At 42.2% G+C, this 12297-nt stretch overlaps 1 protein-coding gene across 1 annotated transcript in view; it reads left to right on the forward strand.

Annotated features, from left to right (window-relative positions):
• Positions 1-8235, forward strand: part of LOC111975329 (neurturin-like) — a 32883-nt gene extending 24648 nt beyond the window's left edge. Inside the window, exons 3-4 of the mRNA XM_024003548.2 lie at positions 1541-1748; positions 5385-8235. Of these exons, the coding sequence (XP_023859316.1) occupies positions 1541-1748; positions 5385-5812 (636 nt within the window). The 3' untranslated portion in view covers positions 5813-8235. The remainder of the gene's footprint in view (positions 1-1540; positions 1749-5384) is intronic.
• The last annotated feature ends 4062 nt before the right edge of the window (positions 8236-12297 follow it).

The following is a 12297-nucleotide window of genomic DNA, read 5'->3' on the forward strand; positions in this document are numbered from 1 at the left end:
GTAGGTGTTGGCCACAGCCGGCCCACAGGCCTGTCAGTGGACTGTCCAGCAGACCTGGGTTCAAATACCATTTAAAATAGTTTTGAGCTGTTGGTTAGCCTACCTGGAGTGCAAAGTGGGCAAGGTTTTCACTTTTAGGACTTTACAATTGGTTCCATTGCAACAGGTAAGCTCAATCAAGTACAGCTAAAGTATTCAAAATGATTTCAAATAGTATTTGAATCCAGGGCTGTTCCAGTGGGCCCTAGGCCTGGTTAGTGAGGCCTGACCAGGGAGGGAGTGTCTCCATGTCAGACTAGGGGGCTGGCGGCTATGTGCTAGAGGCTGATGGTGATGGGACAGTAAGGATAGGCATCCGGATCACCTTACCTACAACAGCTTGGAGTCCCACAACCTCACAGGGATTATGTAACATACAACGACCAAATCAAATGCAAATGGACAACAGGCAGGGCATGCCTTGACAGGGCTGGGGCTACCACCCACCACGGAGATGTATTCTGTAACCAACTCAATTCAATAAACGGTATTCATTCCCAAGAGGCAATTATTGCTGTGCATACAAGGAGTCAAGTAAACAGCAAAATGATGACAGGAGAGATGTGTTCGGTAACCAGCGAAGCAACTTTGTTGTGGTTGTTGCCTGCTGTCATAGAGATAAACATGCCTTCTGTGACTTGCAAGCCAGATAAATCAATATACAATGTATCTCTTTCTCAAAAATGTTAGACTGAGTGTTGGCCTTGCTGTGAGTTGTTTTGCTTGTGGTGACATTACATTATCACCAGCTGTGGTTGGTATGGCTCACAGGTTTTATATTTTGCAGACACTGTTTTATCTATGTTGTTATGTTTACATTCTGTGTTTATGTTTGTATGTTTACTTATGCTATATTTAATTTGTCTGCTCTATGTTGATTATTTTACTATGTTTATTTATTCAACATCATGTATGTGTCATTTCTATATTTCTCTGCCTTTGTTGAACTTCAATCAGTCAGTTTGTTGAATATTTTGAAATGGCTCTAGTAACTGCAGTAAGTTCTGTAGTGCCTTGTAACCTTGTCTGTCCTATATATGATGTTGTGGGTGAATGTGTTGTAATGGGAGTAGTAATTGTAATGATGCAGTGTATACTGTATCCCTGCTCCTCTTAATGTTGTGGGTGAATGTGTTGTAATGGGTGTAATAACTACAGATGTGGGATCTTAATTTGATCACTCTTTTGTTGGTGAGAATTTATAGAGTATTCAATGTTTAAAAATATTATTAAAATGTCAGACTTGATTTGCCCCAAAAGAAACATTTATCAACCCCTACAAAAAATGTCCATTAATTATAATCCACATAATAATTCAAATTTCCTGTTGCTGCAGGATTATTTTCCTGCTGTAGCAAACAGGCTCAAATTAACGTCCTACATCTGCAGTAACTCTGTGCTCTAGTGACATACTGAATCCCTGTCTGTGGATGAATGTGTTGTAATGGGTGTAGTAATTCTAATGTTGTAGTGACATGTACTGTTTCCCTCCCCTTCCCAGATGATGCTGTGGGTGGTGGCCTCTCTGCTGACCCTGATAGAGGGGGTGTTCTCTGAGGAGGACCCAAAGGAGGCCCACACTGAGCAGCTTCGAGCCCAGGAGAGGACCACCACCACTGGGACCTGGCTCCCAGACCACCACCCAGAGGTCCACGAGCTGGAAGAGAAGAGGGGCGGCCATGGCCAGGCCTCCTGGCCTAGTCTTTTCGGTTAGTACTTCCTCAGACCACTCCACGACCTCAGAAAGGGGTCAAATAATGGATGCTGTCACACAAACCACATCACATAAAAATGCAATGGGCCCTGGTCAAAAGACATGCACTACAGTAGGGAATAGGGTGTTATTTGGGATGCAGCCAAAGTATCTGGAGCAGAGGACCACCCAGTGCACCATGGGAAAGCATGTAACATTACTGTATATCAAGGTCTCTGATTGCTGCGTGGGAGCCATCTAACAGTACATACCCAGCCCTGCATGTTCATCTCTGTCCGCAGAGTTTTTATTAGATGGAGAAGCACATTCTTTATCCTATTCTACATCCTTCAGTGTACTGTAACCATAATCAAATCAGTTTTAGAGCTGTCAAGCTGTCTCTCTGAGAACAACAATTAATACATCTGAAGCTGATGCCTTGAATGGTAATGGCCATAAAACAAGATAATGTCTGTGTCTCATATGGCACCCTATTCCCTGTATAGTGCAATACTTATAACCAGAGCCCTGTAGGACTCCCTATGGGCCCTGGTAAAAAGTAGTGCACTACATAGGTAATAGGGTGCCATTTGGGAGGCAGTCCATCACTCGCTTATGGCTACTAGAACTTCTGGTAGTTTTCAATGCAGCAGGTTGCTGTATATGTTATGTCCTGGGTCTGGGTGGATGGATCTCCACTGACCTCTGAGTTACCAATCACAGAGCTATCACAGCCAACCCTGAGGCTACGGCTGAGGACACAAACGCGTACAGCAAATTCCACTACGACCTCTGCAGAGACATCAAACAGACAAAAGGACAATATCGGAACAAGGTGGAATCCTATTATACCAGCTCCGATGCTTGGCGCATGTGGCAGGGGCTACAGTACATTACGGACTACAAAGGAAGCCCTAGCTGTGATCTGCCCAACGATGCTTTTCTACCAGACGAACGCAATGCTTTTTATGCACGCTTCGACAAAAACAACACAGAGCCCTGCGTGAGGGCCCCCGCTAATCCGGAGGACTGGGTGATCTCTCTCGCCAAGGCTGACGTGAGTAAGGTTTTTAAGCGGGTCAACACTCGTAAGGCCGCAGGGCCAGACAGTATTCCAGGATGTGTCCTCGAGGCATGCGCAGACCAGCTGGCAGGCATCTTCACTGACATTTTCAACCATCTCCTTGTCCCGGTCTGTAACACTTACATGCTTCAAGCTGACTACCATTATTCCTGTTCCCAAAAACTCTAAGGTCTCCTGCCACAATGACTACCGCCCTGTAGCACTCACATCTCTAATAATGAAGTGTTTTGAAAGGCTGTTCATGGCACACATCAATGCCATCATCCCAGACACCTTGAACCCACTCCAATTTGCACACCYCCCCAATGAATCCACAGACTACGTAATCTCAATTGCACTCCACTGGATCCTGGACTTCCTGACAGGCCGACCCCAGGTGGTAAGAGTAGGCAACAACACCTCATCCACGCTGACCATCAACACGGGGGTCTCTCAGGGGTGTGTGCTTAGTCCCCTCTTGTACTCCTTGTTCACCCATGACTGCGTGGCCACACACAACTCCAACTCCATCATTAAGTTTGCTGATGACACGACAGTGGTCAGCCTGATCACCAGCGGTGATGAGACTTGGAAGTGTGGTGCTAGGACAACAACCTCACCCTCAACTTCAGCAAGACCGAGAGTGTGCAAAGCTGTCATCAAGGCAAAGGGTGGCTACTTTGAAGAATATGAAATGTAAAAAATTATTTGTTTATTTGTTTAACACTTTTTTGGTTACTACATGATTCCATATGTGTTATTTCATAGTTTTGATGTCTTCACTATTATTCTACAAGTTAGAAAATAGTAAAAATAAAGAAAACCCTGGAATGAGTAGGTGTGTCCAGACTTCTGACTGGTACTGTAAGCATTTCAATGTACTTGTGCATGTGACAATAAAACTTGAACTCTGTCAAGAACACACAGGTCTTAGAGGGCAAGATAGTTTCAAGATATTGTGTATGAGTACATATCTTTTGGTTTATATTGTTCGTGCTTCTTTATTGACTCTTTGTATACACATGCCCCATGTATACACATGCCCCCCCCCCCCCCCCCAAAAAAAATGTGCAAAATCACTTGTGAAGCCGATTTTTAGAGAGTCTTTGAAGCAACACTGTGTCGGAAGTGATTCCCTAAAGCTTGTGGAATATTTCTATAATTGTATGAAATTATTTAAAACCCTTGTGGCGTGTTTTAACATGGCTAGATGTGGAAGGAGTTGACTACCAGCTCCCTTGTTCTTGTTTTGCCGGAGGAACATTTTTATTCAAATTCAGTTTTTTCGTTTTCYTAAACAACACTACATGACCTGACTTGTGTTATTGTAATTCTCCATGCATCAGCTCATACACTGAAAGAAAACATTCTCCCCAGAAAACCCATTACCCAAGACATATGAGCACATTAAGGACTCGGAGTAGACCTACAAAACTTCAATAGTGCAGTGCATAACCATTCTCAGGTCAGAAGAATGTTGAAACGGCTCTAATGCCTGTGCTATGTTACGCAAATGAAGTAAAAACCTTCAATGTGTTCATGCATCATACATACTGATGGGCTTCAGGAAGTTTATGGAAGGTAAATCTCCCTTTGAAATAACTAATAACTAATAACTCACACAGAGCAACATTACTTCTCCTGTTGGAGACCAGCCAGCCGCTCCTACTCTCCCTCCTCTCCTCCGGTGGTAATCACCCTACATTGTTACAGTACACTTTGCACCATTCAGCTGATAACAGGAGGAATTCCACTCCCGGTTTCAACACCAGCCCTATCTGCTTTTAATTTAACCACACATGCTCTGTTCTAGCTCTCCCACTAGACTATTCATGTGCACACATGTACACACACACATGTTATGTTCTTCTATCCTGGAGAGGACCTAAAATGTATTTCCATTCAAATACTATTTTTTCCTAACCCTAATTCTAATTCTAACCCTAACTGTAACCCCAACCCTAAACCTAACCCCTAAGCTTAAAATAGCCTTTGTTCTCATGGGGATGTGTGAAATGTCCCCATGTGGGAAAATGTTCCTTGTTTTACTATCCTTGTGGGGACTTTTGGGGATTTTTGGTCCCCACAAGGATAGAAGAACCAACACACACACACACACACACAGACACACACAACAGGCTGCAGCAGTACCTACCCTACACTGTACTCCGTGGCCCTCACCCGGCGAGACTGTGAGAAGTTCACTTTACTTGCTAAAGGCCATAGCAGGCATCTGGGATATCTCTGAAATCTGTATATAATTTAAGATTATGGTTGCTTTGTCTAGGCACCATTTTTTGGAACTACTTGCGGAGTTCACAGGTTTAGAGATATTACTTGCTTTCGGTATTATGTCACTCACCTACAACTACGCCAAAATCCAAAGGGCTAATTTCCTACTCTCTCATTGACTTATATTTCCTTCCGTTCTCACGCAAGAAACGCATTGTACCTATGAATGTTGTGGGAAAGGTTAGTAATTCAAACAAACACAAAGTGCTATATAGAGAGGTCATTGCCTCACCATTTCATTCACCTAGTCTCTCCGTGTGTCTCATAATGTGTCTCCTTGTGTCCTGTCTCCTGTAGAGAACCCAGGTCTGCAGGACGACAGAGAGGGCTATCCGAGCAGGTGGCAACGCTCACCTCCAGACCCTGACCCAGACCCCGAACCCTCCCGTAGAGGCTCTCGCAAGAAAAGCAAAAAGCCCAAGAACAGCAGCCGGGACTGCCGCATGGAGAAGAAGGAGATGCGTGTCAGAGACCTGGGCCTGGGCTTCGACTCGGATGAGATCATCCTGTTTAAGTACTGTGTGGGGACGTGCTCGAGCTCCCGTAAGAACTACGACCTGGCCCTTAAGGCCCTGATGGAGAACGAGAGTATCCCCAGCAGGAAGGTGAGCGCCCACCCCTGCTGCCGGCCCACCCGCTACGAGACTGTCTCCTTCATGGATGCCCAGACTATATGGCAGACCATCAAGTGGCTGTCAGCGGCTAACTGTAGCTGTGTGGGGTGACGGGCGGGGAGTAAGAGGATGTCTACCTGCAGAACACACATGCATAAAGAAACTCCAGGGTGAAGAGAGGAAGTGGCTAAGATGCCTTCACTGTGGGCGTGTTGGGCATAAATGGTGGATCAGAGCCTGGACCGAAGCCTTGGCCCAACGGCTGGGTTTCAGCCTGATGTGGATCCACTTTGGATTAACCAGTCTTCTCGGGTAGGGAAAGCACGGATGCAAGATAGAGATACAGCCTATCAAACCCCTATGTTTAACAGAGGAGTTACATCCTCAGTCAGAGCCCAGGAGTCACGGCTCTGGAGACTGGTGAGGAATGGAGTTCCTGGGCAGGGTCTGGGGTGGTTAGGACTGGATGTCTCCCTCCCTGTGCTGACAGCAAGATGTCCCATAAGAGGGTGCTCTTCACTTGGTGTCTGCCCTCATGTGCCTTTAGTTATGTCAAAAAAGAGGAGATGGTGAAGCAAAAGCCTTGGACCATTGGACCTTAACTCTGAACCAGAAGAGGAGCATTTTGGGTTACATGGCACCTGACCGTAAAGAGGGCAACCAGTTTGAAGAACAAATACTTGTGAAGAAATATTAAGAAGTTAAGTTTTTTGGTTTCGAAGGCTCTCCAATAAGACCAAAATAACTATGAGATGTAATGCATTTTTATGTTTCCTTCATCCATGGCAGCTCATCCACATAGGAATTGGTCATAGCAAGGTAGCTTTGAGCCAACCGTAGTACATCTCCCATCTCCAAGTGTTTCATCATGGCATTCAGTTGATTCCTATGACAAAGCACACATCTACTCTTACTTTAGTAACTCATGCATGCTTTGAGAACAATACCAAAACGGTATCAACTGTACCTACTTAGATTAACTGTAAAGTCTAGCAGAATCTGAAGCACTTGTTTGTAGCTTGGCCCAACTTGTTTACTGTACACTATAAACAGTGTGTTGTAGGATGCCATCACAGGGCCAAGGTCAGTCATGGCCCAGCCATACCTCATGCTGCCTGACACACAGCTTTCATCACATGGTTTATTTTCAGCTCTGAACGTGGCACTTCACCGCTGTCAATTTAACTTTTTGGATTACAAAGATAATTGAGCATATTGACAGCTGTTATTCAGAATGTGCTTATCATATTTTGTACCGTGATAGTATACTGTAAATATCTCATATTGCATAATTTATCTATGTTATGTTTCTTATGGACAAACAGAACTCTTCATTGACACCACTCTGTTGCATCTGTGTTGAAGGAACGTTTGAGTGGACCCCATATGTACATAATGTCTTCTGATTGGCTGCCTCTCCACACCTGACCAATGAAATGGAGACATACAGCAGAGAGAATAAGACATAATGTACTGTAGATACAGTATATCAAAACAAGGGGAAAGTTTACGAACTAATGTATCCCACATATTGCATTATAGTATATTTATGTATTTATAAAGTATTGTATAAACTGTAGCTCCCTCTCTCTCAGTGTTCTTTAGATTGTTGATGGTTAAGCGACAGTGTAGGTGTTGAGAAACATATTCATATCAAGTGGTGTTAAGAAAATAAAAGTGAAGCATTATTTTTGTTCAACTGTTGAAGTTTGTACAGTAGGATTTCATAAAGAAATGTTCATCTGTTTGTAGTAGGCTATGTACATCGTGTACATTGTGCCTAGTTCTCAGGATCATGCTGTTATGTTTTACATTAGCTGAAAGACATATCTCCTCAATCTCTTTATAGTTAGATATCATCTGGAGAACTATTGTTTATTATAGAAATGTTATGATCAATCTTTCAAGAAGTGTTTGTATTCACAATAATCAACAATCAAGAGTCTATTGAAAGATGTATCCATACATTGTTATTATATCCATGATGTCATTCATTGTCTCAATCTGTGTTGCCTACCCAGATCCCACCACCAATGGTAGGCCTACTAAAGTTTAACCAAACCATGTACTGAGAGAGGTTTCTATTCCATTTTAACCATGTGCTTCAACCGTAACACGTGCAGAGATTTTGTGTTTGCTAGTTGTTCACAGAAATATGTTTAGGGACTGGCAAAGTGTGAACACAGATGATAACTGGTCTTTATTCTGCCTTCAGTACATGTACGGTTTGTGGTTATATTAAGCTGCAGCATCTGGTGTGCGTTTAATCTGCAAACATGGGGCCTTCACCCATCGTTTAAGTCCAAACTTAACTTCCCTGTTAGATGCCATGCATCTCATCATCGCCGAATTGTACATTAGGGAAAGTATTTATTACATTTAAATTATTTATTTATTGTCATTTTATGTTATACACTTGTTCTTACAAATATCAGATGTTTATAATTTATGAAGTGGCCATGTATGCTTTATTTTCTTTTACTATTGTTTTCTCTGTGGAAAGAGAATGTTTCCAAGCAACAAGTCTCTGCCCCCCCNCCTTTCAAAACAGTGCATGTAGGTATATCCACTATCCACTACATTTTTATATGAACCAGATACACTGATAGAAAACAAGCTAATGTAACCTGGTGTAGCCTCCTCCACTAGCTCTGTCAGTCACATGTGTTGCCAGGGAACCTTGCCAAGAGATGAGTGTCAGTCCCTGGCACCCTGGTATCAGAGACCCAACACTTCTGTTCCCTTTTAGATGTTGCTCTAAAACCCAATTCATACCCTACACGAGTACACATCCACAATTAGCTATGCAAAATGGCAATCCTGCGTTGTTCTGTCGCAAATATATGCAAATGTGTGCAGCCCCACAATTTGGAACTCAACGCAAGTATGTAGGATTACCTCTTGCATAGTTAATTGCATTCTTTGATTGTTTACTTGTGTAGGTTATAAATTAGGCTTAAAGGGAATCTTCACAATTTTTCAACTTCATATTTATCATCTCTAGCATCACCCCAACATCAACATATGTGGAAATGGTGCATTTCTATGTTTTGTAGTAAAAAGATAAGGGTAGATAAGTGTTTCCAATGACATCATCGGTGTGGATTGTGTGATTTTGACCAATTGTGAGTAGGCATTTTCTACTAATTGTCGACTAACTGGTTGATGTCATTAGAAACACTTATCTTTCTCCATCTTTTTTTACTACAAAACATATAAACGCGCCTTTTTCACATATGTTGATGTTGAGGAGGTGCTGGAGATGATGAATATAAAGTTGAAAAATGTTGAATTTTCCCTTTTAAGTCAGACACAGCACTAGGCCTACTCCTGTTCATGGGACCTTGTTGTAGTTCCATACATTTACCTGTTATTAAAACAACCTTATTATCCAGTGTTTAACGAAGACAATAAATGTTGGTATTCATATTATATTGACATGGTAGTGTATTGTTATTCTTGTTATTCTTGTTATTATTATTATTATTGTTATTGTGTTACTGTCATGTCTGAAAGGTCTCATGGATACTATTGTTGTACTTCTCTTAAAAGAATAAAGCTTCTTTAAATATGAAAATATGTATCTCCTGTCCTGATATTGGTATCTCCTGTCCTTTTTTTACATACACCCGACCTAACCATACCCCTGATAAAAATGTGCATTAAGATAGAAATACACAAAGGTCATATATGGTACATCTGCAATAGGCAGAGTTTAATCAAGGAATGTTTGTGACTGTAATCATAACTGTTTATAAGTAGTTGTTACTAATGGCTTTTAATTAAGGAAGAACAGTGCAGACGCAAAGTTTGGTAACAGAAGGACGGCACAAACGGCACAAACCATCATTCTGTTACCAAACTTTGCATCTGCACAGTTCTTCAAGTAAATGTTTGTTTGTAAAATGTTCAGTGGAAACTGGTAAAAGTAGTCCTTGTGCATAGAGTTGTATGGTTTGTTCAACTTTGCAATCGTTGGTTTTTGTTTGACATACATTTTAAAGTGAAAAATTCCGCATCACTCTGTGACCATGGAATTGCCCAGGACTGAATGCAGATCTGAGTTCATTCATCAATAACTCTTTGGCTTCTTTGTTTCTCCCATGTATTTGTTAATGGGTTGAACAGGAGGCAGGTTCTTCATTCCCAAAACACTGGACTATTTACACCCTGCCTGAGTTCAAGTTGTTTGGCCACCTGCCCTGTGGCTGTGAGATATTATTATTACACTGTGTTCTCTCTTCAGGGGTACAGTAAAGAGATCAGAATGTAGATTTGCACCTCCTAGAGCAGGTCCTCACGCTGACTATGTGTGGTTGATGTGTAATCAGTGAGTCATGCAATGTGCTGTAGCATAGACAGATGACAGCACATTGTCATACAGAGTGGGGCAACACTGGGGCCTGCCTCATGGTTTAAAAACGGGTCTTATCTTAACAGTAAAGGTGTTCATGCAAGAGAAACAGTCTATCAAGAGTTTGATGGTGTTGGATAAGAGAACAAGACTTGCCTTGTGTGGTAGTTTACAGAGACGTGCAGAACGTGGTGTTGGCTCTGCTTATTGAAAAAAAACTCCTGTGGGAACTCCTTTTTCAATTGAGGCCCTGTCACTCAGACCATTGAAGAGCAACCATGGCAGAACGCAGGCAGTAAACTCATACACATACACACATCAACGGCCTTTCATATGATATAACCATTCTGATCACCATTGCATGTCTTCACAATATTGAGACTAAAATGTGTTCTAATCTCGGCCCCAGAACCAAATCAGCTACTTGATTTTGGCACTGTCACAATAGTGTGTTGTAATTAGCTACCAGGGCCAAATCTAACACATGAATTGGAATGCTGCAGACTAGCCTAGTTCAGTCTAGACTCAGTCAGTGATGCTGCAGACTAGCCTAGTTCAGGCTAGAAGCTCATGTCAGTGATGCTGCAGACTAGCCTAGTTCAGTTTAGACTTAGTCGGTGATGCTGCAGACTAGCCTAGTTTAGTCTAGACTCAGTCAGTGATGCTGCAGACTAGCCTAGTTCAGTCTAGACTCAGTCAGTGATGCTGCAAGACTAAGCTAGTTTAGTCTAGACTCAGTCAGTGATGCTGCAGACTAGCCTAGTTTAGTCTAGACTCAGTCAGTGATGCTGCAGACTAGCCTAGTTCAGTCTAGATTCAGTCAGAGATAATGATAATGACTCAGGTGTCTAAAATAGGAACCTGACCCTGGATCATATCACCTGTCCTTTCACCTGCCCACGTCCCATATAGCTTTGCATGAGAGAAAGACAGACCACAATAAAACAGAAGCTGATTGGGAAACCCTCAACTTGTATCCCATATGGAACCCCATTCCCTACATAGTGCACTACTTTTGACCAGAGCCCCATGGACCCTGGTCAAAAGTAGAGCACTAAATTGAGAATAGAGTGCCATTTGGGATGCACACACCGTGGCAGCCGGCCAGGTCAGTGGTTACCTAGACCTCACCTCACCTTACCACACCCAGCTCTGCCCTGCCCCCATGTTTCCTGATCCTGGTTTACAAGGGATAAGGGGAGGCTGTGGAGAAACCTTGCAGAGTTTATGGAAACTCTTATGTTTCTTATCAGACATGTGAATGGGAGATCTGCACTGGCTGCAGGAACATTAACTCCATGTTAACACAGGTGTGGTACAGATGCCCAAACACAGAGATGAACAGTGATGATAAAGATATTTAAGCTTTTCACACTTGAAGTAGCATAATCTTTACCTAGCAATCAATTCAGTAAAAGACAGTGTTGGGGAAGCTACTCTGAAAATATAGTTTACCAAGCTTCACACTGGAAGAAGTTAAGCTACACTAGAGCTACCCTTAAGAAACATATTGTTTACTTCAGTAAAGTTACTCTGAAAAAGTAGTTCACTACATCCAAACTATTTAGTGAAAAATTGTCATAGACTGCAAATTGCAAGGGCAGATCACGTTTGGGTCATACGTTAACATAGTGTGTAATTTAGCCTATTAAACACCCAAAAATATGTTTCAAGTGAGAATTATGCAGGTCTTATGCAAAACAAAGGAAAAGATTGCCTACTTCACCTGTATTTTCTTTTCGGAAAAAAGTAGTGTAGTTACAGTAGTTAGCTGACCGCTACATGGCAAAAAAGTTATTAAAACTACTGAAAACACTACCTAGATTTGAATTTAGTTCAAATACCACCAAGCTACTGCAAAATATAGTTAAATTACTAGTTGAACTACATGTAGTTCACTACTCCCCAACACTGGTAAAAGGGGAATTCAGTATTTGTAAGGGTTTCCCAGCTCTGTGAATTGTGGTCTATGAGCAGATGTCAACAACATAACATAAAGAAGACACAGCTAGACACATGCTTTTAATCATGACAAAAAAATGGATACTGATAAAACTACTGAATAAAACTGCCATTCAACATTATAATCTCACATGTGTAATGTGTTGTCAACTGAGTGCTGCATAGCCTGTCTCAGTAGGTCCCCTGGTGGCCAATGATGGCCTATGAGCTTTTTCCCACACTGTATTTCCAAAACGATAATTATTTTTTGAGCCTTAACGGCCGCCATATGATTGTGCAA

The sequence above is a fragment of the Salvelinus sp. IW2-2015 genome, linkage group LG16 (genome assembly GCF_002910315.2).
Source record: "Salvelinus sp. IW2-2015 linkage group LG16, ASM291031v2, whole genome shotgun sequence".
Lineage (NCBI taxonomy): Eukaryota > Metazoa > Chordata > Actinopteri > Salmoniformes > Salmonidae > Salvelinus > Salvelinus sp. IW2-2015.